This window comes from Anser cygnoides, chromosome 9 (assembly GCF_040182565.1).
Source record: "Anser cygnoides isolate HZ-2024a breed goose chromosome 9, Taihu_goose_T2T_genome, whole genome shotgun sequence".
Lineage (NCBI taxonomy): Eukaryota > Metazoa > Chordata > Aves > Anseriformes > Anatidae > Anser > Anser cygnoides.
In genome coordinates this window covers 16536825-16561358 of record NC_089881.1, presented here as the reverse complement: position 1 = coordinate 16561358, position 24534 = coordinate 16536825, and the positions used below count along the sequence as shown (strand labels likewise).

Sequence of the window (24534 nt, the reverse complement as noted above, 5' to 3'; positions counted from 1 at the left end):
CTGCGGGGGGCTCAGGGACACCCCGGTCCCCGTGCGCTGGCAGGGAGGAAGCCAGGAGACGGGCACAGGCACCCTCCTCCTCTCCATAGAATATTTTATATATATATATAATATATATATATAATATATATATTAAAATTACATTTCTCTTTACAAAAAACAATTCAACAACAGGCCAGGGGACGGAGCTCATCTCTCAAGCCAGGGCGCAGGCAGCCTGGCGCAGGGGCCGGGCCCTTCCCAGACCCTTTTGGGGCGCCCCCGTCCCCCAAGTGGGGCTCAGTCCAGAGTCCAGCAGCGGGTGGTGCGGCTCAGGGTGCGCACTGCGCGGCGGCCCCGCAGCCAGGCGCCTGCTCCGGATCCAACGCAGCTCGCCTGGTCCCCGCTGTCACCGCCTGCGAGGGGAGGACGTGAGATCAGGAGGTGGGGGGGGACAAGGCTGGAAGCCCGAGGGCAGCGCGGCGCGGAAGAGCAACCCCACGAGCCACCCCAAAAATAACTTACTTCTGCCGGGAGGAGCCGCAGGGGTCGAGGAGGTGGGAGCTGGCCTGCGCCAGGTTCCAGTCGAACATCTCCAGCACCCGGTGGCACTCCACGCGGGACTTCAGCCCCAGGCAGAAGAGCTGCTCCACCTGCAAGGGGACAGGGCGCGAGGACGGGGGGGGGGGTGGCAGGGGCGCTCCCACCCCCGCGGGAGCTGGCGATGGCGCCGCAGCGTGCCGTACCTTCAGGTACTGGATGGCCCGTTGGACGTTCCAGCCGTGGTTCTGCAGGGCCGCCTGGCACTCCTCGGTGGTGACGCCGTGCACCATGTCCTGCACCTGGGGGAGGCTGACGGTCACCGCGTGCCACCAGCAAGGAGCTGGGGGGGGGGGGGGGGGGGCGGGTCAGGACACCAGGGATGCCCCCCCATGACTCCGTCCCCAGCTAGGAAGAGCTGGGCACCAGCAGCAGGGAGTCAAGGTGGGATTTCTGCCTCCTGCGCTGGGGTGCAGATCCCCAGCCACCTCCCTGTGCCCAGCAGGGACGGCCACCTTCCTCCCCCTTCCATGGGGCCAAGCCGTGGGTAGGGCTAATTTGAGTTAAAAGGTTCTCCAATCCCCATTTTGGGGCTGCTTTTTGCATGCCTGGGGACCCCTCGCAGCCACCCACTTGGGGACCGAACACGGGGAAACCGAGGCACGGGATAGGGATGGCTGTTGCCCAAGCGACACAACAAGCCCACGGCCACCCGGCCAAAAGCCACCGCGTCCCCCGATGAAGCCGCTTACCAGCCGGATCTTCTCGGAGGGGCGGTAGCCATCCGGCCCATCGTAGACAATCTTCTGGAGGCTGCAGGAGGCTTTCACCAGGCACTTGGGCCCGAGGTTGCTGTTGTTGGAGGAGAAGTTGGCCTTGTAGTCCGGCTGCTGCTGCACCATGGGCCGGACGGTGGCCGTGGTGACCACGCGGGACGCCGGTGCCTCCTCGGGGCTTTTGGCCTCCTTGAAAAACTTCTCGTACTTGTCCAGGTAGGCAGGGCGCTCGGGCAGCAGGTAGTAGTGGGTGCTGCTGACCTTCTGCCCGTCCTTCACGATGGGCAGGATGCAGGGCCCCTTGGAGCAGTCCTTGCCCTGCGCCTGGATCACCTTGGGGGTGGCGTATTTGGGGTCGAGGGCGAAGCTCTGCGTGGTGGGCATGGGCTTCCCCGGCGAGGTGGAGAGGCAGGAGCACAGGGCGCCGCGCTGCTGGGGGGAGCCCACCTGCAGGGCCATGGGGCTGGGCGTCCGCGAGGTGGGCTGCGACAGCGGGTCCCGGGGGGGAATCTGGGGCGGCCGGTCCTCCTCGCCCCCCGAGGCCGGGGACAGCTCCCCCGACCAGCGCCCGGGCTCGTTGCGGCGCAGGGGCCGGGGCGGGATGGGGACGCGGGGAGGGATTTGGGGTTTGTCATCTGCCGGGCAGGCGGCCGGCCCCCGGGGCACGTTGAACCTCTTCATGCACTCCTGCTGCAGCTCCTCGAAGATCTCGGTGGTCTGCGTCAGGCTGGGCTGCTTGGCCTCCTTGGGGGGCAGGAAGAGGTTGTCCTCCAGCCCCGCCGCCCGCTCGCCCTCGTCCACGAAGCCGTAGTTGGTCTCGCCCCGCTCGCGCGCCCTGGGCAGCCCGGCACGGCTGCCCCGCCGCCCGGGGGGGCTGTTGATGGAGCACACCTCGAAGTCGTCCTCGTCCTGCGCCACGTCGTCGTAGGCGGGCGGCGGGGGCAAGGGCCGCGCGTCCCAGTCCACCACCGGCGTGGGGTGGAGGGGTCGGGGCAGGGCTCGCGTGGGGCTCTGCGGGGGGGTCTTGTCCAGCAGCGAGAAGGCCTCCATGGCCAGCTTGGCGAGGGAGGGGGCCGTCAGCTCCCCCACGGGCGAGGGGCTGGCGGGGGGCACCTCCTCCCCGAAGTCGATGAGGGTCACCTCGCCGCTCCCCGGTCCCTCGCTGGGCGGCCGGCCGGGCTGCCGCTCGCCCACCTTGGTGCCGGGCACGCGGGCAGAGGGCTTGGCCAGCCGCAGACCCTTCCCCGGGCCCGGCTTCTTCAGGCAGAGTTTTCGGAAGCCAGACGACAGGCCCTCGTCCTCCTCGCTGACCGGGTCGTAGGAGGGCTCTAGGATGCAAGGGAGAAGGCGGTGAGGGTCCCATCGCGTCACCCACCAACACCCCCAACTCCCGTCCCCAGGTGGGGACAACCCTCCTTGGGAATGACTCCAGATCCCAACTGCCCTCCTTCCCGAAGCCGCGGCGAGACCCCAGCATACAGGAAGCTCCCCCAAACCCATGGCACGGCAGCCTCAGCTCCACCACTCCGTGCCTCCTCGCCCCACTCCCACCTTGGCCACAGCAATGCTTGCCTTCCTGGGGCAGGATCCGGGGAGGGGGACGGGGGGTTGCACCCGAGGTGCCCCTGCCCTTCCCCACCCCCTGGGACCCTGCCCTGTCTCCCCCTTGCTCCACGGCCACCCCAGCGCATGCCACGCTGCAGCCATGCCCGGTCCAGCGGCACCCGGGTCAGTACCGGAGGCGGGTGGCCCCTCGGAGCGGTTAGTCCCCGCCGGTCCCTCCAGGGAAGACGTGCGAGGAGGGGGACAAGCCTGGAGATGCCCAGGGGCAGGCAGCACGGGCGGCACCATCTCCCCGGGGACGCCTGCCCCGGGTTTGGAGGGCTGGGGACGCGTTCCTCCGCGGGGAGCAGAGCCGCGCTGTCACCCGCGGGTGCCCGGCGGTGCCCGTGCGTGCCGGCGAGGGCCGGGGGCTGCCCCGGCTGAGAAGCGCACAGCACGCCCCGAGTACCTTGGAAGAAAGGAGCTAAGAGAGAAGAGAGGGGGGCACGAGCAGGGCTGGCGGCTCCCAGAACAGCCCGACTTACTCGTAAGCAGGATTGAAGGCTGAGGCGGGCGCGGAGGCGGCTGCCCTGCAGGAGAAGAGAGAGCCCGAGAGCAGGGGAGGCGCAGGGGGAGCGCGGGGAGCAAGCGGCAGCCGGGGCGGTTGTTAGCGGGGGCGCGGTGCATGCTTCGTACCCCCTCCAGCCGCTGCTGGCCGGGAGCAGATGCTGGTGGCCCCCCCCCCCCCCCAGCTCCCCCCGGATTGCAGATTTAGGGGGTTGGTGGCACTCGCGCTGTGTCTGACCTCCCTCCCCGCCCGGGGACGTCGCGGCTCCGACTGCGCCGAGCCGATCTCCCCCGCAACGGGGAGCCCTGCCCCGGGAGGGGACGAGGGGCCCGGCCGAAGGCCAGCGGGGCAGAGTCCAGCCTGGCGGGGCTGGGCAGAGCCGCCCACACCGCTGGCACGCGCCGTCACCCCGGCTCCCTGCCACCCGGGGCTGCAGCAAGCGAGTGGCAGCAGAGAGACAGAGCGGAGGGGACGGAGGGACAGATCCTGCCCGTCACCCAGGTGAAAGGGCGCAGCTCCCGGCGCAGAGAGAAGGGACTTTGCGCAGCTGACGGGCTGGAGGCAGGGGGTGCAGGGGGAAAAGCTGCTTACTTTTAGCCCTTCCTGGAAGCTGGGTGGGTCTGGCAGCAGTCAGGTCCACACCTAAAATGTCAGGAGGGTCCATGGGATTTCCCAGGTACAGCCTGCGGGGAGAGAGAAGAGCGCCGCGGGGGCTCAGCGGGGCGCTGCGCAGGGCCCCCGCACTCCCCACGCTTGCAGCACGTGCTCGGGCGCACGTTCAGCACACCCCCGCCTACGGTGGGGGGCTGCTGGGGGGCGAGAGGAGGAAAAACCTGCCCCTTGCTATGAGTTGGGGACACGGGGAAGACCCCACAGCCCCTCCACCAAGCACCGTGCCCCGCAGGGAGATCCACATCCCGCTGCGAGCGCCGTCCCCGTGACTGCTGGCTGCCCGGGGATGCACCCCGAGAGGCTTTTCCCTCCAGGGCACAGCCCCCCGGTGCCATCCCGGTGCCACCCATCCCCTCCCCGGCTCCGACACCCATCGGTGCACAACGTGCCACGCACACGAGGCACGGAGAGCCGCGGTGCCGCACCGGGGTGCTCGGGGGTGCCGCGTGCGCCCGGGGCACGGCGGGAGCAGCGCGGCGGGAGGCCCGGGCGAGCCGTCGCAAGCCAGGCGTGGTGAGGCAGGGAGCCGGCGGAGCCCCAAGGCCTGGGCGTGTGCCGGGCTCGGTGCGTTCTCCGCGGCCCGGACGGCACGTACCCAGGGCGCGTGCCCACGCAGCGGGGCGCGGGGAGGCCTGCCGGGGCACGAGGCGCGCACGCGCGGCGATGAAACGCTCCGGGGGGGCCGCCGGGACACGGCCCCGTGGGGACGGGGGCAGAATGGGATCGAGAGTACCAGCGGGGCCGTATCGGGCCGGGGTGCCCAACGGCCACGGGGATCGCCGGCCCATGGGATGCGGTGAGACGGGCGCGGGAGCTGGCTCGGCCCAGCGGGAGCTTTCCAGGCTTTGAAATCGTACCCTGCCCCCCCCCAAGCAGCCCTCCCACGGCCCCCCCAGCCCCAGCGCTGGCAGAGAGCCGCCGTGACCCCGCAGCAAGCCAGCGCACCCTGCCCACAGCTTCCTGGGCGCTGCGGCACCCCGGGGTGCGGGGTCCTGGCACCCAGCTCCTGCCAGGACACGCTGCACGATGCCCGGCCCCCCCTTTTTTCTTTTTTTTTAATATATATATTTTGCTTTTTAAGAGGACACACGCTGTTAAAAGCACGCGGCCAGGCTGCACGCTCACACCGACTCCCCTCCAAGCACACGATGCCCCAGGACACCCCAAAAACGTCGGCAGCCACCTCTGGGGGGACATTTCCCCCGTCCCTATGCAGCAGGGGTGCTGCGAAGCACCGAGGGGCCACGAGGCTGGGACGAGGGGCTCCGTGCCCAGCCTGGCCCCACACCCCATCACGAGCAGCCCCACCAGCACAGCTCCGCGGCCCCCAAGCTCCCCCCCATGCAGCGCCCGACCCCGTTAGTGAGAAGAGGCGAGGGAGTTAGTCAAGCTGCGGGGACCCTGCCAGGAGCCACCAGCCCCAGCACACCAGGGAGGAAGAGGAGTGTTTTTTTTTTTTTAAAGGGAGGAAAGCCAAGCTGTGGCTGGCTCCCGTGAAGGCGGGGAGGGGGGGGGGAGGCAGCGGGGTGCAGAGAAGACAGAAAGTTTCTTACTCATCAATTTTATCGGGAAACCCCCAGCACTGCTGCGGGTTGGTGTCTCCATGGCCTGTGTGGATGAAGCTGTTTTTAAGCGGCTGGCTGATGTCGTGGGCCGACAGCCCCGCCACCGAGGTCACCGTGTTTCGGGGGAACTGGCCCACTTTTAGGGTCCGCTTATTCTGACCCCGCCACCAGTAATTCTCGGCCCTGAGGAACAAAAAGGACCTTCGTTACGGACGGCGTGGGAGGACGGCGAGACCCCCCCGGGGGTGGCGGTGGGAGCGGGGCACGCGCCCTGCCCCGGTGACACGGGAGGAGGCGAAGTGACTCACCCGGGGTCACGCAGGCAGGCGGTGGCACGGCCAGGGAGGGTGCCCCGGATCCTAACCCCGCACCCGTGGCGCGCTCTGCCCCCCACCCCGCGCCCCGGGAAGGGGTCAGGATCCGACCCGCTGGGGATGCGGGGGATGAGGAACGGAGCTCCCTAAAGGACGTGCCCCTTCCGAGCCCCGGGTGGCGCAGGACGTGCGGGAGCCGTGGGGTGGGTGACACCCGCGTCCCACGCCACCAGGGGCAGCACAAGCACCGTGCATGGGACCGAGCAGCTTGGGCGCTGCTGTCCAACCCCAAATATCCCAGCCCCCATGGGGGGAATTGAGGGGACCACGGTGAGGGACGCGGGGCTGCGGGGTCTCCCTTGCTTCCTTCCTACGTCATGGTGGAGCCCTGCGTGGGGTGAGCCTCCTGCAAGCAGGCTGGCGTGGGCAGGGGGACCTGAGCAGAGAAACCCCCTGGGGCCACCCCAGGGCAGGAGCAGCCAGGGGGGGACACGGCCACCAGCAGGGGTGGGACAGGGCAGCGGCAGAGCCCTGCCTCGGCGGGGGACAAACACAGCTAGGGGACCCCAGGAGGGCACCCCGAGCAGCACCCCCAGCCTCTCCCCATCCCGCACCCGCCACGTCCCCCCTGCCCCGCGCCGGGGGGACCCTGGGGGGGGGGGCTGCCTGCTGTCCCGCCAGGCCGTGCGGAGGGTGGCACTGCCGCCTGCGGTGCCAGCTCGGCGAGGCTGGCACGGGCCCCGCGGTTTCCTGGAGTCACCTGTGAGTCACCCGCGGCCACTAGCTCAGCCCTTTTCCTGTTTACCTTCCCCGCTCGCCGCCAGCCAGCCGCATTACTCAGCGCCGGGACCCCTCGGCGAGGCCGAGCCCGAGCCCAGCCAGCACCGGGCACCCTCCCTCGCCCGCAGCGTGCCGCGGAGGGCGGCCGAGGGGGGCCGGGGGCCGGGCCCCCCACCCTGGGAGGTCTCCCCCGCTCTCCTCCCCGCTCCCAGCAGCGCCCCGGAGGGATGCTGAGGCCAAGCTGCTCCCCTCTGCGCCCCCCCCAGCCCCGCTGCTCGGACCCCCGGCACAAACCCGCTCCGTCCCCCCACCCCAAAAGCTGCCCCCCGCCCCGTTCCCCACCCCGCGGCCGGCTGGGCCCGCGGGGCTTTCAGGTAGGTCCTGCTGCCGTGTGTGCACGGAGCCGGGGGCCCCTTCCCCTGCCCACACACACGTACGCACGCCCGGCGCTCATTCAAACGACACGCAGGGGCTTGAAAAAGGGGTGGGGGGTGTTTACGGCGCCCCGGGCGGCCTCGCCGGGGCCGGATGCGGCCCCCCCAGGAGCCCCCCCGTCCGCTTTCCCCAACACCCAGCGAGGGGGGCAGCAACCCCTGGGGAAACTGAGGCACGGGGCAAGGGCTCGGTGCTCCTGCCTGTTGGGGCACACCGGAGCACCGGCACCCACTGCGGCCCCCGTTACCCCTTCCCGCACCCCCCCCCCCTCAGGCACCCCCAAACCATGCCCGCCTGGGGAAACTGAGGCGGGAGAGGCTGCACCCCAGCTCCTCCGGCACCCCGTGCTCCCACAGCCCGTGCTCCCGGCACCACCGGCAGGGCCAGGGCACCCCGCCAGCGTCCCTCCCCGCCGCGTCCCAACCCGTGCGGTTCACCTGGGGCGAGCGCAGCCGGGGCGAGCGGCGGCGGCGGCAGCGGGGCCCCCAGCCCGCCCGTGATGCACCGGGGACGATGTGCGCGCTCTAGCACGGCCGCGCCGCCCTCCGCCGCTCCTTCCCTCCCTCCCTCGCTCCGCCGACGCCGTTTCCCTTCCCCTCCCCTCCCCTCCCTGCAATTAAACCACCACCGCCAGACCCTGGGCAAGAGTCATCGGCAGCCCGGGGAGAAAGCTGGTCCCTCCAGACACACAAATCCGGCCTGATTCACCTCCGGGCCGTGACTAAATGCAGGGATCTGGCCCCAGAGGAGGGGGGAGAGGGAAAGCAGCTCCTTTCTCCTCGCCTCCCCCCTGCTACAGGGCCACCCGGGGTGCTGGAGCGCTGCATGCCACCAGGAAGGGATGCTTTTGGGGGTGCCCCCTTGCTGTCCCCAAGCAGCATAATAGGGCTGGAGCAGGGCAGGAACCCTCAAGGGTGACCCCACTCCTAGGATGGGCACCTGGGGACAAAAAGTCCCCCCCCGGCCTGAAGCACGGGGTCCTGGGACCCCCGGTTTGGGGGGGAACAAGGGCATCCAGCAGGGATGGAGGAGCCGGTAAGCGAAGCCTTCGGCGCAGGCAGAGGCCAGGCCACGGCGGCACGGAGCGCCCGGTGCCCCCGCGGTGACGGTGGCACGTCCCCGCCACTATCAGCAGGGAGCGGCCCCGGTGCGTGCGGCCGCCTGGCAGGCGTTTACCCGGGGCAAGGCCGGGGCAAAGCAACAAGTGCAGCGGGGTGAGTCAGCGGGGCCGGGCGGCACAGGGAGCCTGGGCGGCGTGGGGAAGAGCCACGCTGCCCGCGGGCACGGCGGTGGCCCCGTGCCCCCAGCTGGGATGTCCCCATCGAGGGGGCTGCCCGCCTGTGGGGTCTCCAGCCAGGTGTGCCGAAGTGGGGGCAGAGCCCCCCCATCCCCACCCCGTCCCTACCCCAATTCTTGGGGTCCCCCGTCCCCGTGCGGGCTGGCACGCGGTCCCCCCGCCGTGCAATACCTGCCCTCGATGACGGTGATGATATCGTTCATCTGGATGTGCAGCTTGTCGGGCTCCTCGAAGTCCTGCAGGGCCCTCATGTCGGTGGGCTGGGCCTGGGGGGGGGACGGGGACGGGGACGGGGTGAGCACACGGGGACATGAGCACGTGGGGACGCAGCATCCCCACGTCCCCTGCTTTGGGGTCGGGGAGCCCTGGCAATGGGCACGAGACCGAGTCACCCGCTCGGGTACCCTTAACTCTGCCCACGCTCCGGCACAGCTGATGGGAAGGGGGCACTGAGGACCCCATCCCCTCTCCCCCTGCCTACCTCCATCAGGAAGTCCCGCAGGGCCACGAAGGTCGGCCGGTCCTCGGGTTTGTGCGCCCAGCACTGCAGCATGACGTTGTAGACGTCCTGGGGACAGTCCTCGGGCCGCGGCAGCCGCTCGCCCTCCTTGTCGATCTTGTGCAGGATCTGCGGGGCAGGCAGCGCCGTTACGGGGTGCTGGGTCCCGGCTGGGCCTGGGGGCGCTGCGGGTGAGGGTGCTGGTCCCACGGGCACCATGCACACCCACCTGGCTGCCGTTGAGGCCGATCCAGGGCTCCTGCCCGTAGGTGAACATCTCCCAGAGCGTCACCCCGAACATCCAGGTGTCGCTGGCGTGGGAGAAGGTGCGTGTCTTGAGGCTCTCGGGAGCACACCTGAGTGAAGGACACGAGCATCAGGAGGGACATGAGCATCAGGAGGGGCTGGGCAGAGCCCCCCGCTCCTCCTCCCTGGGTGTCAGCACCCTGGGGTGCTGCCCTCAGCTCCCCAGGCTCACCAGGCGAAGGGCACCTTGCGGTGCTCCTGCATCACGTAGTGGTCATCGTTTTTGGGCAGGGCCCGCATGAGCCCGAAGTCCCCGATCTTGACCTGCTCGTTGGAGGCCAGCAGGATGTTGCGGGCGGCCAGGTCGCGGTGGATGAAGCGCTTGGACTCCAGGTAGGCCATGCCCTTGGCCACCTGGATGGCGTACTGGCACAGCGTGGAGATGAGGAAGTGGCCCTGGTTCTTCCGCAGACGGTCCAGGAGGGAGCCCAGCGGGGCCAGCTCCGTCACCTGGGCCGCGGGGAGGGGACAGCGGGGTGGTCAGGCCAGCAACACGTTATTTGGGGCTGCTTTCCAGCCCCGTTACGTCCCCAGTCCTGGGGATGCTGGTGGAGGACTCGGGGCACAGAGCCCATCGGGCTCACGGTGCCCTGTAGGATGGGATCACTGCTTCGGGATGGGGTCAGTCCCGCTGCCCCCCCCGGACTCACCATCTTCATGGGGTGGGAGAGCACCACGCCGTAGAGGCGGATGAGGTTCTTGTGGTCCAGGGAGTGCATGGCGTTCACCTCGCGGATGAAGTCGTCCAGCACCTCCGGCTGGCTCAGCACGTCCGTCTTGAGGCACTTCACGGCCACGTTGAGCTACAGCCAAATAATGAAAATTAAATAAACCAAATACAGCCACGGGACCGGGCACGACACCTTCCCGGGGGGTCTCCCCGTGCCCGGCCCCCCCCAACGCCACAAGCAGCAGCGGCGCGGGTGCGCGGCCCCTCACCGTCTTGCCGGCGGGCGTGCACCACTCGCCGCGGCGCACGACGCCGAAGGAGCCATCGCCCAGCTTCTCGAAGAGCGACAGGTCCCGCTCCCGGATCAGGCAGGTCAGCGAGTGCTGGCCCCCGGTGTCCGGGGGGGGCGGCGTGGGCGGCTTGCGGAAGGTGCTCTGGGGCTGGGGGGGCAGCTCCGACTCGGGGCGCTTGCCGCTGAACACCTGTGGGGCGCAGAGGGGTGTGGGATGGGGGCGCGGAGACACGTGGGGACCCCAAACCTTCCTGCCCGCTGGCGGGCACGGCTCGCCTCAGTTTCCCCTTCCCATAATGGTGATATCGGTGCCCATCTGGTGTCAACCAGGCCACCCCATCCACCTCTTGGTGTTGGGAGTGGTGCCAATAAATCGCCTGCACGCAGCACGTACACTCTGGCACCTAATGATGACCCCAGCTCTTTCCCCAGGCAGGCTGGCTGCAGCAGGCTCCTCTCCTCTGGCTGCCTGCTTGCTGAGCCGCGATTCGGGATGGAGAGAGGGAAGAGGCCACCCCCCCAGGAGCCCAGAAGGTCCCCGGGCGCTCCTCAGCCGGGCTGCGGCCACACGATGTGCCTGGGCAGCGGGCCAAGAGAAACCTCCAGCGCGGTGACACATCCCCGCAGCGACGTGGGCCTTGCAACACGCGCTGCTGCCGCCACCACCACCCCGGCTGCCGGGCCCTGCCACCCGCCCTGCGTCGGTCACCAGCCCAGAGGGGACGGGGATGGGCTCTCCCTGGGGATGGACTCTCCAGGCCTCTCCTCCCCACCGGGCCCGAGCACCGGGAAGGGAAGGGATGGGGTCCGTCCCAGCCCCGGCTCCCAGCTGGGGATGCTGGCACCTGCGCGGGGGCCGGGGCAGGCATGTGGCCGGGGTGGGAGGTGGCATTTCTCGGCCCGGCGCGAGGCTGAGTCGCCTTCTATTAAAAGCCCATCCCGGCCCTGGCTCGGCCCAGATGAGTCACGAAAGGGAGAGGCCACGACCCAGCGCCCAGCTGGCAAGCGCACGGGCGTTTTGGGGGTGCGAGGTGCCCAGGGGTGCAGCACCCCGGGGGCACAAGGGACACCCGCGCGCATCCCGGGGTCCCCTGCCTCGGTGCTGCGGGGCACTGGGGCAGGCAGGGGGACGGACAGCGGGGATGCTGCCCACGGAGCCGGCTGAGGCTCTGCTACTAATTAGCTCTGAATGAGTTTCCTGGAAAAAAAAAAAGGCAAATCACGCGAGGGGAATGAATTTCCTGACCGCTGTCCCTAGGCTGTGAAGCAACCCGTGCGGGGCCGGGCAGGGTGACGCCGCAGCAGGACATGCGGCGGGGGCTTGTGTCCCGATCCCTGCCAGCACCGGGGGGGACAGGGCTGTCCCCAGTACCCTGCAGCACTGGGAGAGACGGGCACCGAGAGGGCCGAGGGAGAAATGTGGGAAGGAGGCGGCAGAGGGGCACACAGAAACCAGCTCCTTGCACGGGGCCGAGGCAGCGCCATTCCTCCGGCGTGCCTCAGTTTCCCCGTCACACCCTCCCTGCCCCTCTCCCGGCCGTACCTTGCTCATCCAGGATTTCCTCTTGCACATGGCTTTCCTCCGCTTCACCGCCTCCCACAGCCGCCGCTGGCCTGCAGGACACGGGGACTGTCACCAACGCGGGGGTCCCCTCCCGAGAAAAACCCCTCTCCATCCCTTGGGACCACACGTCCCTCTGGGCTCCCCCAAAAATGGGGTGCAGCCAAACGGGGGGATATCTGGGGGGGATGTACGCACCGGGGCGCCCCATGCCGATCTTCTCCAGATCCTCATTTTTGACGTACTCGAAGTGGGAGAGGCGGGTGACGTTGAGCTCGTCCCGGATGCGCAGGAAGTACTGCTGCAGCTGCAGCTCGGTGAGCAGCTCCAGCAGCCAGTCCGTGCCCTCCTCCGACTGCATGCTACAGCTCAGCTTCTGCCGGACACCGCGCCTGGTTAGCGGGGACCCTGCCCTGCTCCCCTCCGTCCCCAGGGGCCCGTCCCTCTCCTGCCACCTGCAGCCCAAAGGGGCTGAAAGCTGGGGCTGGGTCCCTGTGCCAGCAGGGACGGGGGATGCGAGGGACTCACCTCCTGCAGAGCAGGACCCGCGGGGAAGGGCAGGGACCCCATCTCTGCCCCACTGTGCCCACAGCCCCGCTGAAGCCGGGGATGGAGACGGGTCAGAACCTGAGGCACGGCATGGATGTCCCCGATTCCAGCCCCGTGCAAGGGGAGCATCACAACCCAGCACCTTGTAAGGGATGCTCCGTGCCCTGGCACCACACATGCACGTGGGGCACCCCAACCGCTGCCTGCCAGGCTCCCTGTGCCCAGCTGGAGTGGCTGACAGCGGAGGCGGCAGCCGTCCCCAGCAGGGACAGACCCCACAGCACTGCCTCAGTGTCCCCTCGTGTCCCCGCACACCCAGCAGGGCTGGGACGGGGCACAGACCTGTGGCTCTGCCACGGGGTGGTGGCCCTGTGCCGGCAGCCTCGGGGAAGGGACGGATGGGGACGCAGAGCCATGAGGGTGTGGGGGACGAGGATGGGGTCCAAGCAGCGTCCCGGTGCTGCCGGCATCGCCCCCTGCAGCTGCGCGAGGCACGGGGCCAGCTCCCGGCAGGGATCTCCGCATCCCCCCCAAAACGCACCCCTTGCCGCATCGCGCCCCTGCCCGAGATCGCAGCCGTTCCGGGAAGGGACCCGGCTCTGCCCCCCGCCCCCGAGAGCCGGAGGGGACGTGGGAAAGCCCCCCCCGGCCCGGCCCCACCGCCGGGCAGCCCCCTCCATCCTCTCCTTTCCCCCAGGATTAGACATGACCCCCCCCCCCCCCCAGCGCTCTCAGGTCCGCGTCACCGTGATCCCGATCCTCGGCACAGGGCTAAAAATACGGCGGGCACGGCAGGCGGCCGGGCACGGGGCACGCGGGGGCACCCGCGGCACGGGGAGCCGGCGGCTCCCGGCACGGACGGGGCCACCCGGGTCCCCTGCCTGTGGGCACCGGGGTGGGGGGGTGACGGCCACTTACTCGGTAGACGCGGAAGCGGGCGAGGAACGGGAAGGAACGGCGCAGCGTCTCGAAGCGTCGCATCCTGTTTGGCCGGCCACCGGGCAAGGCGGCCTCGTCCCTGGAGCCAGCCTCGCCCGGGGCACCGTGGCCGCCCGCACGCTCCTGCTGCTCCTCCGGGGGCACGTCCCCTGCCTGGTGACGGTGTCACCGGGTCGCAGAGCGCTCAGCGGAGCCGGGGGAGCCGCGGAGGAGTCACGGTGGCTACAGCCTGGTGGGTGACGGCCTCCTCCCGGCCCCCGCGCCGCTCTTTGCCAGCTGGGCACGGCCACCCCACAGATCCCCCGCTGCAAGCAGGGGGCTCAGCGCATCCCCGCAGCACCGGGGCTGGCGGCAGGACACGGGGTTGCCCCTCTCCTCCTCCTCCTCCTCCTCCTTCCTTCGCGCTCTCCAGACTCTCCTTCCCGACCGTCCTGCCCTCCCCTTCCCGAACGCAATCGGGCCGGGGCCGGACCGGAGCCGTGGCGTTGGCGTTTTCCGAGCAGCGGCCGTGGGCTCGCTCCTGGCTTTCTGTGGGGCTCCCCCCCCCCCCGCCCCGGGGCTGGCAGCCGGGCATCGACCGCCGTCCCGGCCCGGCTGCCCGCGCAGCCCGTGTCCCAGGAGGGTTTATTTTAGCTGCGCGTTGGCCCGGCGTTGGGCCGCGAGCCCAGGGGGGGCCGGGCTCCGATCAATGTGCTGCTTTCTCTCTTGTTCAGCGGGCGCTCCGGCAGCTGCACCGCCTGGGAGACCGGACCCCCGGCTCCCATTGCCATGGAAACCTCGCTCCGGCCTTGGGAAACGTTCCCGGGCCTCAGTTTCCCCCCCCCCCCTCCAAGGAAGCGAGGAGGGAGGGGAGACATCCGGCCCCGCGCTCCCAAAAGGAGGCGGCAGGCACGACGCCAGGGTGACGGGCACCGTGCCGCTGCCGCCGTCGCCCCCGTGGGCCCAAAGGGACGGCGGGCGCGCTGCCGGCCCCGCAGGCCTGCGCCTGTCTGCCCGGGTGCCAGGCCCTGCGGGGTGCTGGGGGAGGTGGGCACGGGACCCTCCGCGGCCACCGGTGTCCCGGGGCTGGCTCCTGTCCCCGATGGGGCCGGGGCCAAGGGCTGGCACCCGAACACGGGCGCGTTGTCCGCCGGCGAGCTCCCCGGGGAGAACAGCTGGCAGTGCCGGCAGCCGCAGCGTGAGAGAGGAAAGACCCGGGGCACTCGCCTGCTGCGCACCCCCCCCCCCCCCCCAAATCTCCAGTGCTGGACCCCCGCTGCGGCCCTGGCTGTGCCGAGTTGCCCGGGAAGGGGATGGGGCAGGCGGGGAGCCCTCGCTGCATTAGAGGAGCCTCCGCAGTGGCTCCCACCGCCGGGATCCCGGCCGGCACCCGGCACAACAGCCCCATTGACCGGGCACAGCCGGGCACGGTGCCCTCGGCACCAAGCTCTGCCACGCGCCGGCTCCCTGGCCCGGGGGACGCCGGGGATGTGGGGGGTTCCCTGCCCCACGCCGGTGCATGGCCCCCAGCAGCCAGGGACAGCATCTGCGCTGCCTCCAGCACCCCCAAGCCCCCGGGCAAGGCTGCCCAGGTCAGCGCAGTGCAGCAGGCAGGGCCTGATCCTGCACAGCGAGGGGCTCTGGCTGTGCTCGCTGTGCTGGGGAGGCTCCGTGCCTCAGTTTCCCTCCTGGCATTGTGCCCACACATGCAGGGGTAGCACGGAGACCTTGGGTCAGAGACCAGCGAGCAGAGTCTGATGGTGATCGCCACGCCAGCACAACAGCAGGGTGCGGGGTCACTGTCCCCAAAGGCTGTGGGACGCAGACAACAGCCCCCCAAAACCCAGGATACCGCACAGAGCCACGGCGCAGGGCGCGAGGGGCTGGGTAGCACAGTGCAGCCGGGGAGAACGGCCCCCCCCACCCCCCCCCAGCCCAACCTGCAGCTCGGGGGATGCACCCTACGTGCGCACACACTCATGCGCAGGCGGTGCCGACTCTCACGTGCACCCCAGGACCACACACGCGCGCTCCTGCAACCACACGCACCACGCACACACCCCGACACGTGCGCGACCGCAACCGCACCACCGCCGCCCCCCGGCGCGCGTGCTAACGGCGCCCAAACCCATCGCCTCTGCGCGTCGCCCCCCGCTCCATCCCCACCACCACCACCACCACCGCCCTCCCCGCAGCTCCCGCTGTGCCCGGGCGCACGTGCGCAAACACCCCGAGCCCCGCGGCAAAGCCCCCGGTGCTCCCCCTGCGCCCAGCACCGCCCGCACCCTGCTCCCCCGTGCACACACATCCATCGTGCCCGGGCACCGCGCGCCCACGGGCACCCACCCGCGGCACGGCGTGGCACACACGTCACGGCTGCCCGCTGGCACCCGGCTCACCCCTGCCAGCCACGCAGCCGTCGGCGCATCGCACACACCGTGCACGCCCTCCCGAGGCGGCGTGCAGGGGTGCAAAGGCACCCCGTCTGTCTCCCACGCTCAGCGCTGCCCGCGATGGCACCCCGACATCCCCGCCGGCACCCACAAGGTGCCTGCGCGCCGGTGTGCTCCTTGCACCCCCAGCACAGACCGGTTACACGCAGCTTTATGCCCCCCCAGCTGTGCCCACACCCCCGTGCACACATCATCCATATGTGCACCCCCCGTTTTTCCACCTCCCCAGAGCAGGAGGTGCCCGGGGTGCGCAGATCCTGACCCCACACTGGACCCTTCCCCAGCATCCATGCAGCCCCCACCCCTCGCTCTCATTTGGGGAAACCGAGGCACGGCAGGTGAGAGGCACCAAGGCACCTGCCGGCCCCCTTCGTGGGGGGGAAGGGGCGACTCCTAATTTGCCCAGGGTCACCCAGGGCGGGGGACACGTGTCCCTGCCAGCGTGGATGGCCACCAGCCTGGCCACCGGCCGCCCACGCCGGGCACCGTGCCCGCCCTGCGGCACCCCCTCCGTCCCCAGACCTGTGCCAGCGCCCGCCAAGCCAAGCTCCTGCCATGCCCCGAGCTGCATCGGGAAGGGACAATATGTGCCGCTGCGGGGACACCTGGGTCCCCACCCCAGCACTGCCCCCCTTTTCCCCCCCAGCAATGACATTCCTGCCCCCATGCCTCAGTTTCCCCAGCAGGCAGGAGCAGCCAGCCCCGCTCGTGGCTCAGGACAGGAGCGCAGCCATGCGGGGCGGGTGCCGTCCCCATGCCACCCCCGCAGCCGGACGCCGCAGGGCCCCGACACAGAGATGCCATGCAGGGGAGCATCGCTACGAGCCCCCCACCCCCACCCCACGGCCCAGCAGGACCCAGCACCTCTCGGGGACACGCGTGCCACCGGTTCCCCGCGGCTCCCCCCCGGCACTGACCCGCCGGCACGGCATGCCCAGGGTGACGTCCTGCTGGGGGGGCCGCCCGTGGCGCCCACCGCCCGGCCGCGGGGCTCGCAGCCCGGTGCTGTCCGAGAGGCTGTGGGGCAGGGGGCCGAGCATCTCCTCCTCCTCCTCGGCGCTGCTCAGGCGCTGGTAGTCGCATCTCTCGCCCATGGCTGGGGCCGCGGCGGTGGCGGCGAGCGGGGGGCTCTGCGGAGACGCCCGCGCCTGCCTGGGGGCGGCGAGGGCTGGAGCCGGGCGTGGGATCACATGGCAGAAAGTTGCTGCAGTTCCGGAAAACAGCGAGAGGGTGAAGGTGACCGCGGTGATGGAGGGGAAGGAGGGAGGGTGTTGGAGGGGCGGATGGATGCAGAGGGGAGGGAAAAAAAAAAAACAACAGAGAAAAGGGCAGCCCCTTGGGCACCCGTCCTCACCCCGAGCCCTGGCATCACCGCCTTTCTCCCGGCTCCGCTGCCTGCGTGCCCGCTGTCCCCCCCGGCGCCCGAGCGGGGAGGAGGTGGCATCGGTGGTGGTGGCGGCATCGCCGCCCGCGCTGGCGGCCCCCTTCTCCCCCCAGCCCAGCGGAGGGGAGCAGCGGGGAGCAGCGCCCAGCGGCTGCGGCTCTGCGGCAAGCGGGGTGGGGACGGGGGCAGCGTGCCCCCCTGCGGGGCGCCCACGGGGGGCGAGGGGAGGCGGGGAGCGCAGCATCCTCGGCATCCCTCCCGCTGCGGGCACCCCCGCGCCGGCGGAGGGGGAAGGGATGCTCGGGGAAGATGGCTGCTCCGCAGCGAGCCGGCAGCGGGGCCGCGCTGGCACAAGCTCGGCAGGGCAGGGAGCGCGGCCGGGCCCCGGTTTGATGGGGTCCTGGGGTTGGGGGGGTGGGGGGGGATGTGCCGGGAGGGTTTATCCTGCGATCAACCCTCTCGCCGCCCTTATCACGGCGCTGGGGGGTCTCCAGGATGATGCGTCTGCCTGCAGCCCTCCGGCATCAGATGTGGTTCCAGGGGGTGGGAAGCCACCCCCTGCACAGGGAGATGGGGAACCGGGACGGGGGGCCTGTCAGCGACCCATCGGAGCTGCCCCCGGGCCCTGACACCGCCCGGCTGGATTGGGGGCAGAGCCCCCCGAGCAGAGCTGTGAGCACGGGAGGAGGCAGAGGGTGGGGGCCCTGCAGCCCCCCCGCACCTGCCTGTGCTCGGAGGCATCGCGCAGCCCTGGGGACCAAAAGGCTCCTGGTGCCAACACCGCAGGGCACGATGACACACCCCGTCCCCCACAAACACTCCTGCGTACCCCCATCTCTCCCCAGTGACCCCCCCACAGCCACCCCCTTATTCTCCCCTTCACCCCCACCGTGCATCCAAACCCCTGGCTGATCTGGGGGTGTGTAGGGGGGGTGACACCAGGTGGCCCATCCTGTCCCCCCCCACACCACCCCTGCTCCCATCACACCCCACACCCCGGGGGGCACCGACCCCGGGGGGCTGTACAGGGGGCGGGTTGCGCCCCGGGCAGGCTCTCGGCGGCTCCTCCTGCCATACCACAGAGGTGAGCTCAGCCGCCGAGCCGAGCCCGCGGGCGCGGGGCGTGGGAGCAGCCAGCCGCCCCCGCGCGCGGCCCGCCGGCGTCACCGCGCTGGCACGCCGCGGGCCGGTGACTGACGCACGTGCTATGTGTGCCACCGGCCCTCCAGCCACCCAGTGCCCGTGTCTGTGTCCCCACCACCATCCCATCCCACCCAGACCTTCCCCCCCCCAGGTGCCAGCGGAGCGGTGCGGCGGGGGGGGGGGGGGGGGGTCCACGCCCCGTCCCTGCAGGGTCACCCCGCGCATCCCGGCCAGCCCCAGGTGACACGGGGTGGGTGGCACGAGCCTCTGGGTGTTGCGCTGGGGACCGAAACTGTGCCGATCCCAGCACCACGGACCCTCAGGTGCTGGCTCAGCCAAAACCCAAAGCATGAGGTCTCCGGAGCAGGACGGAGAGCATGACACCCGCCATTCCCACCGAAACCACGGCCACCGAAGCCCCCGGGGCGGTGACAGTCACGGTGACCACAGGGCGTCCCTCCCACCGCAGGGACACCAGCCCTCCCCAGCCCTCCAGGCAAACCAGCATCCCAATTTGTCCCCGCATCCCTCTCAGCATCCCCGGGGCGCACGCAGCGGCATCCCGCCCTGCGCCCACCCTCGCCCCGCTCACAGCACCCCGGGGGAGCCGTCGGGGCTCCGAAATAGGGCAGCCCCCCCCCCAAGTTGGGGGGACCGGGTCCCCGCTCACCTCCAGCGCATCGCCCCGCTCGCCGTCACATCTGGCCGCGCTGGGGCCCGCCACCCCGCCTGCCACCTTCCTGGTGGCAGTGTCACCTGGAAGTGATGTCACCGGCAGCGGCACGGCCGCGGCGCCCCGGGCTGGCTCGCTCAGCCCTGGCGGGGCCCAGGGGCGGCCCCAAATTGCACTGACAACACTCCCCGGGCCGGCTGCTCCGGCGCAGGCGTGCACGCACACACGTGCAAACACACACACAGAGCACGGCGCGGTGAGGAACAGGGCTGCCGGCTGCATCCTGCCCACCCGCGCTCCCTGGGGACCACCCGCTGCCGTGCCACCCCGGTCCCCTCCACGTCTCGGTGAGCCCATACCGCCGTGTGTTTCGCCTCCGGCACCCGATGCAGCTCGCTGGGGTGTCCCGAGCAGCCGGCACGGAGGGACGGTGACACCCGCGGCGGGGGCGGACGGCGAGGACAGGGCGCCAGGTGCCCCCACACTGCGCTCTCCGTGCCACCGGAGCCCGATGCCATGGCCGGATCCTGCCCCAGCGCGTCCCTTCCTCTCCGGGCAGCAATCGTCCCTCGGAGCCTGTCCGGGAGCAGCCGCACCCAGCAGTGCCCCCCCGCCCTGACAAAGCCCGGCGCAACCCCAATCCTCTCCCTAAGCCTCTTTCCTCTGCTAAATCCCCGCCGTATGGCGAGCGGTGGCGGCACAGGCAGCCAAGGGGCAGGCTGAGGGCATGCTGTGCTCCCAGCGCGGCTAGCAGCCCGCCCGGCTGGACCACGAGCCCACGCGCAGCCACGGCAGCCCATCGCGCCTGAGGGGCTGATCCCCATCTCTGCATCTGCAGCAGGATCCGGCCCGGTCCACAACGCATCCCCAGGGGCGATGGGGGAAACAACGGGGCCAGGTGCGCACCCTGTGCTGCCCAGGGTGCATGGAGAGGGGCAGGGGGCACACACGACCCCCTGGCCAACCCCCACCTCGTCCCCATCTCCATTTGTCACCGAGCAGGGCAAGCACCGGGCTCGTTTAAGGGACAAACCAGCCCTGCTTCGGCGCGAAGAGGCAGGAGAGCGGTGCAAGCCGGGGGAAAGGGCGAGAACGCATGCAGCGACCGCGTTCCCCGCGGGCACCCCCGAGCACAGCACCCCCCCAGCACCCAGCTGGGCCCCGTGCCCAGGGCAGCAGTGGCAGAGCGCACAGCTGAGCCCGGCGTTGCCACGAGAGGGCACTGGGCTCGGTGTCAGCGAGCACTCGGAGGGACACCCCCCTTTGCAAACCAGCACCCCAAGGCAAAGCTGGTCCGTGCCCAACAGCCCCCGTGCTGATCCTACCTGGGCCGGGGCGGCCGCGCTGCTGGGGTCCCCTGGCAGGGCTGCTCCGTGTCCCGGTGTCCCCGCGAGGCCGGCGGTGACGCAGGATGGCGTCAGGGCTTCGCCTGCGCAGCCATGGCAGGGCTCCGCTCACGCTGGCCGCAGGGTCCCCTGGGGCCAAGCAGGAAGGAGAGGTCAGGATGGGATCCTGCTGACCCCGCACCCGTCGCCTGCCCCAAACCCTGTAGGGGTGGAAAACCAAAGCCGGGGTCTGATGGGAGCCCCCCAAAAGGCCCACCTGTGGCTGGCATGGCAGCACCCACGGGTACCCTGGCCGCGGAGCACCAGCCTTGTGCACGGGGGGATCTGTCCGGCCGGCGTTGGGGGCCAGGTCAGAGCTGGAAATGTCACCCTGCACCCATGGCTGGGCTCCTGCTCCCCTGTGAAGGAGCTTATCGGGGCCACGGGGAGGGAGAGGGGCTCAGCACCCCTGGGTGTCGGGCAGGCTTTGCCCCATGGTGCCCCCAGCCCCATGTCCCCCCCGGGGCTCAGGCACATCCAGGAACCCCCGACCTGCCCCAGCACCTGGCGCTGGGAAGGGACGGCGGTTTGGAGCAGAGCGGTGCCCTGGCCAGACCATTGAGCATCTGCTAGTCATTAGCGCTAATTGAAGGCAGCCTAATTGGCCGGGCTGCAGCATGGGCAGTGCCCCCTGGGGCTGCTCAGCCAGTGCAGCAAGCCGAGAGCTGGGAACGTGGCTGCAGAGGGGCAGCCGGGCACCCCGCGGGGGACAGGGCACCCAAGGGACCCTTCTGTACTGTGTGGGAGCAGGAGCCGCACGGTCTCACCCTCTCCTGTGGCACCACACCTGCAGGAACCGGTGGTACCGGCACAGGAGGCCCAGCTGCCCCCTCCCTGCAGGCACAGCCCCCCCAGCACCGCAGCCCCCCCCCGGCTCTCCTCCTCCTCCTCCTTCATCCGTAGCAGCTGCAGCGTCCCAGCGCCGCGGGGTGAAGGCGCTGCCCGGAGCCTTGGGACGCTGCCGAGGGCTGCGGTGGCGGCAGGGGGAGGAGGGAGACTTTCTTCCTAAAGCTCCCCGAGGCTGGCACCCCCAGCCCAAGGCGATGCTCAGCCAGCATCAAGGGGTGCCCGTGGGCGAGCGTCGGATGGGCTGGGGGCTCGAAACGGCCTCCGAGCCCTTCCCAAAGGGAGCAGGGGGCAGAGACGCCTGGGAAGCTTCCCCCTGGCCCTACAACCCGGGTGCGCGGGGGGAAGCTGCTCCCCCCGTTGTGCCCCCCGAGCCCCAGGGGAGCTGAGTCACGGCTGCCACCCCCGCGCCCTGCCCGGGGCAGCGGCAGAAGCAGAGCCGGGCACCACCGGCGGCCTCGCAGCCGTGCTTCCCACAATGCCCCACCGGCACCACGCCCCGCGCTAATGAACACCGGGCTAACGAGGCCCCGGGGTGGCTCGAGGGGCTGCTAACTGGTTGTGCAGCCCCGAATCCCGCTGGCGCGCCCCCGCCCGCGCCCCCAGGCAGGGGTTGGTTCGAGCGGGACCGCGGGATGGGGTTTTACCTGCTCGGGGGGGGGCTCCCTAAAAAGGGTCCTGGAGGAGCAGCCCTCCCCATCCTGCCCGGCTCCTCGTGCACACCCCGCGCTCAGCTCGCAATTTTAGCAGGGTTTCCCAAAACCCGACGACCTTTGCCAATTCGCCAGCGAGGGTTTGGATGCAGGGGCCCGGCACCGCGAGGGCACCCACGGCGCAGGGCGGCGCGCCGACGCCGCAGTGGCCCGGGGAACTCGGGGCACGGGGGAGAGGCCGTGCCGGGGCGGCACCACGGAGGCGAGCGCGTGGGGAAGCGGCAGCGCCGGGCTCTGCCTCGGCCTGCCCTGCCCAGACGGCACGGCCCTGGCGCTTCCCCGGCCCGGGGCATGCGGGAGCCACGGCGGCGGCTGCGGGCAGGGAGGCTGCCCCGTGCCCGGGGTTGCTGCGGCTCCTCCAGCCAGCAGGGCGAGGGGCACGGGGCCGAGCTGCTGGCTGCGGGTAACTGGGGTGGCTCCAAACCCGTCCGGAGCTGTGAAGCCGGAGAAGCAGCAGTGAGAGGACGGCAGCAGAGCAGGGTTCCTCCTCCTGGTGGGGAAGGATCCGTGCCGAGGCTGCCGAGAGCGCGTCGCCAGAGTTAACTTTTAGAGCAAGCAAGAAAAAGCGAGCGAAAGAAAGCGTCCTGAGCGCTTTGGTGAGAAAAACCTGCCCCGATGCGGCCAGAGGCGGATGTGACGGGGACGCGGAGGGTCTCCGTGCTGCTCCCAGCGCTGGCAGCGGCGCGACGCCCCCGAGATGCGGGGCCGTGCCCGGAGGACAAGGGTCCTCTGTTCAGCCCGGGGAGGAGGAAGAGCAGAGCAAAAGGAAAAAAAAAAAAAAAAGAAAAAAAAAAAAGGAATCCTTCCCCCGGCTTCCGCTGCGGGTTCAGACACCAAACCTCGGCGGAGGGGAGCAGGGGGACCGAGGGCGAGCATCCCTGGTGCCTGCTGCCGGGGATGCCCGCAGTGCTGCAGGGCACGGTGCCAGCGCCGCACCGCCTCCGCCAGCGGTCCCGGTGCCCGCGTCGCCCCTTACCTCGACGCTCACGGCCGTGGCATCCCTCGCCGGGTGTCCGGTGCCGGTGTGGTGGCGTCGGCGGGGCGAGGAGGGCCGCGGGCGGGCGGCATGGCGGGGGGGGCGCGCTCGGCGGGGTCTCCGCCTTCACACCCTGGCCTGGCGTCGTCGCGGGGGCCACGTGCCGGGGGGCTGCTCCTGCTCCCCGCGGTAGCGCTCGCCCTCCTCCTGCACCCCACCCAGCGCCTCCCCTTCCTCCTGCCGACCCCTGCGCACCCACCAGCGGGCTCGCCCCGGGGGGCTGCCGCTGTCCCTGCGGGCGCCGCGCTCCTGCTGCGCCCTGCGGCTCGGGCCCTGCTCCTGCCGCGCTTTGGGGCCGCGCTCCTGCACCCCGCGCCCACCCGCCCGGACCCTCCTGGCCCCGGGGCTGTCCCCCTCGGCCCCCCTCGCCCTCCGCACGCCCACCCGAGGCTCGCCGGGGCTCGGCCGCCCCCTGGGAGCCCCCTGCTGCTCGCGGGGGCGCCGCAAGCCCGGCGGGGGCTTGGTGCCCACGGTGGGCACCGGCCGGTCGCCGCGCTCCTGCAGCCCCGCGCGCACCCCCAGCAGCACCCGCTGCCACTGCCCCGGCCGCCCGGCCCCGCCGCCGCCGCCCTCCGGTGCCCTCCCGCCGGTCACCAGCTCCTGGCCCCGGGCTCCCAGCCCCGCTTCTTGCACCCCCTCCGCCAAGCCCCCCGCCTCCTGCACCCCCGGGGCCACGCCGCCGCCTTCCTCCACCCCCGGGCTCAGCCCCCCGCCCTCCGCGACCCCCGGCCCCCGGATGGTGCAGGCGGCGCCCCCCGGCCCCGCACGCTGGGGGCTCGGCTCCGGCGCCCGCTTTCCCGGTGCCGCAGCCCCCCCCCCCGCCGCGGCCTCCCCCCCCCCCCCACCAACCCCGCACGGCCCCTACCCCGCCGCGGTGCGCGCTCCCCGCCGCCGGGGCGCGCTCCCGGGGCCGCGCGCTCCCGCCCCGGCGCCGCTCTTAAAGGAGCCGCGCCCCCGGCTTTTACGTAACGGGAAGGGAGGGGGGGGTTAGGGGGGGTGAGGAGGGACGGAGGGGCAGGGAAGGGCCGGGGGAAGGGAGGGCGGGCGGGCAGACGGACGTGGGGTGCCCGGGGGCAGCGAGGGAGGAAGGAGCTCCTCGGGCACGGGCCCCCCGAGCAGACGCAGGGCTCCCGGAGGTGCTGCCTCCCACCCCCCAGGTGTCGCCTTTTGGGGGACGCACCTCAACTGCGATGTGACACTGGCGTGAGGGACGGAAGGCAGCCCAGAAAAGCCCAGGGGAGCCCCCCGAGCAGGTAAGGGCAGTGAGGAGGGGCAAGGACACAGCCGAGGGGAAGGGCTGGGAGCCCCGCACAGCAGCACCCAGCGCACCGATGCACGAAGGGGGCAGCAGGAGAGGGGAGCAGGTGAGGTCTGGCCTCCTGAGACCCAGGGACAGCCAGGCAGCACACTGTAAGGCCCGGACGGGTGGGAAGTCCCACAGTCAGCCTCCTGCTGTCCCCCCGGAGACCCCGGGCTGCTTAGAGCCACCACCCTGGGGCCCTAAGAGAGAGGAGGCAGGTACCAGCCTTGTGAGGGGAAGAAGGGCAGAGGAACTCGCATACGTTATTTTTCCACATCATTGCTCACGCCCTCACCCCCATGACCTGTTGTGAGCCAGGACTGTGAGCGCGCCAAGCC

The 24534-nt window shown here is 71.1% G+C and overlaps 1 protein-coding gene across 9 annotated transcripts; it reads right to left on the bottom strand.

Annotated features, from left to right (window-relative positions):
- Positions 1 to 77: 77 nt before the first annotated feature.
- TNK2 (tyrosine kinase non receptor 2) lies at positions 78 to 23703 on the bottom strand. 9 transcript variants are annotated; one of them, XM_048076863.2, is made up of 18 exons: positions 22837 to 23702; positions 20242 to 20391; positions 16634 to 16920; positions 11995 to 12172; positions 11779 to 11849; positions 10213 to 10425; positions 9924 to 10076; positions 9446 to 9723; positions 9197 to 9323; positions 8950 to 9096; positions 8640 to 8734; positions 5631 to 5825; positions 3997 to 4088; positions 3383 to 3427; positions 1272 to 2623; positions 726 to 821; positions 505 to 632; positions 78 to 395 (listed from the first exon to the last, which is right to left on the bottom strand). In XM_048076863.2, exons 3-18 carry the CDS (start codon positions 16808 to 16810, stop codon positions 389 to 391), a joined length of 3354 nt encoding a protein of 1117 aa, XP_047932820.2. In that variant the 5' UTR covers positions 16811 to 16920; positions 20242 to 20391; positions 22837 to 23702; the 3' UTR covers positions 78 to 388. The 9 variants fall into 9 exon arrangements, with proteins under 9 accessions (XP_047932820.2, XP_066858164.1, XP_066858167.1 ...); XM_067002063.1 differs by lacking the exon at positions 5631 to 5825 and having other exon boundaries at positions 22837 to 23703; XM_067002066.1 differs by lacking the exon at positions 22837 to 23702.
- Between the last annotated feature and the right edge of the window lie 831 nt (positions 23704 to 24534).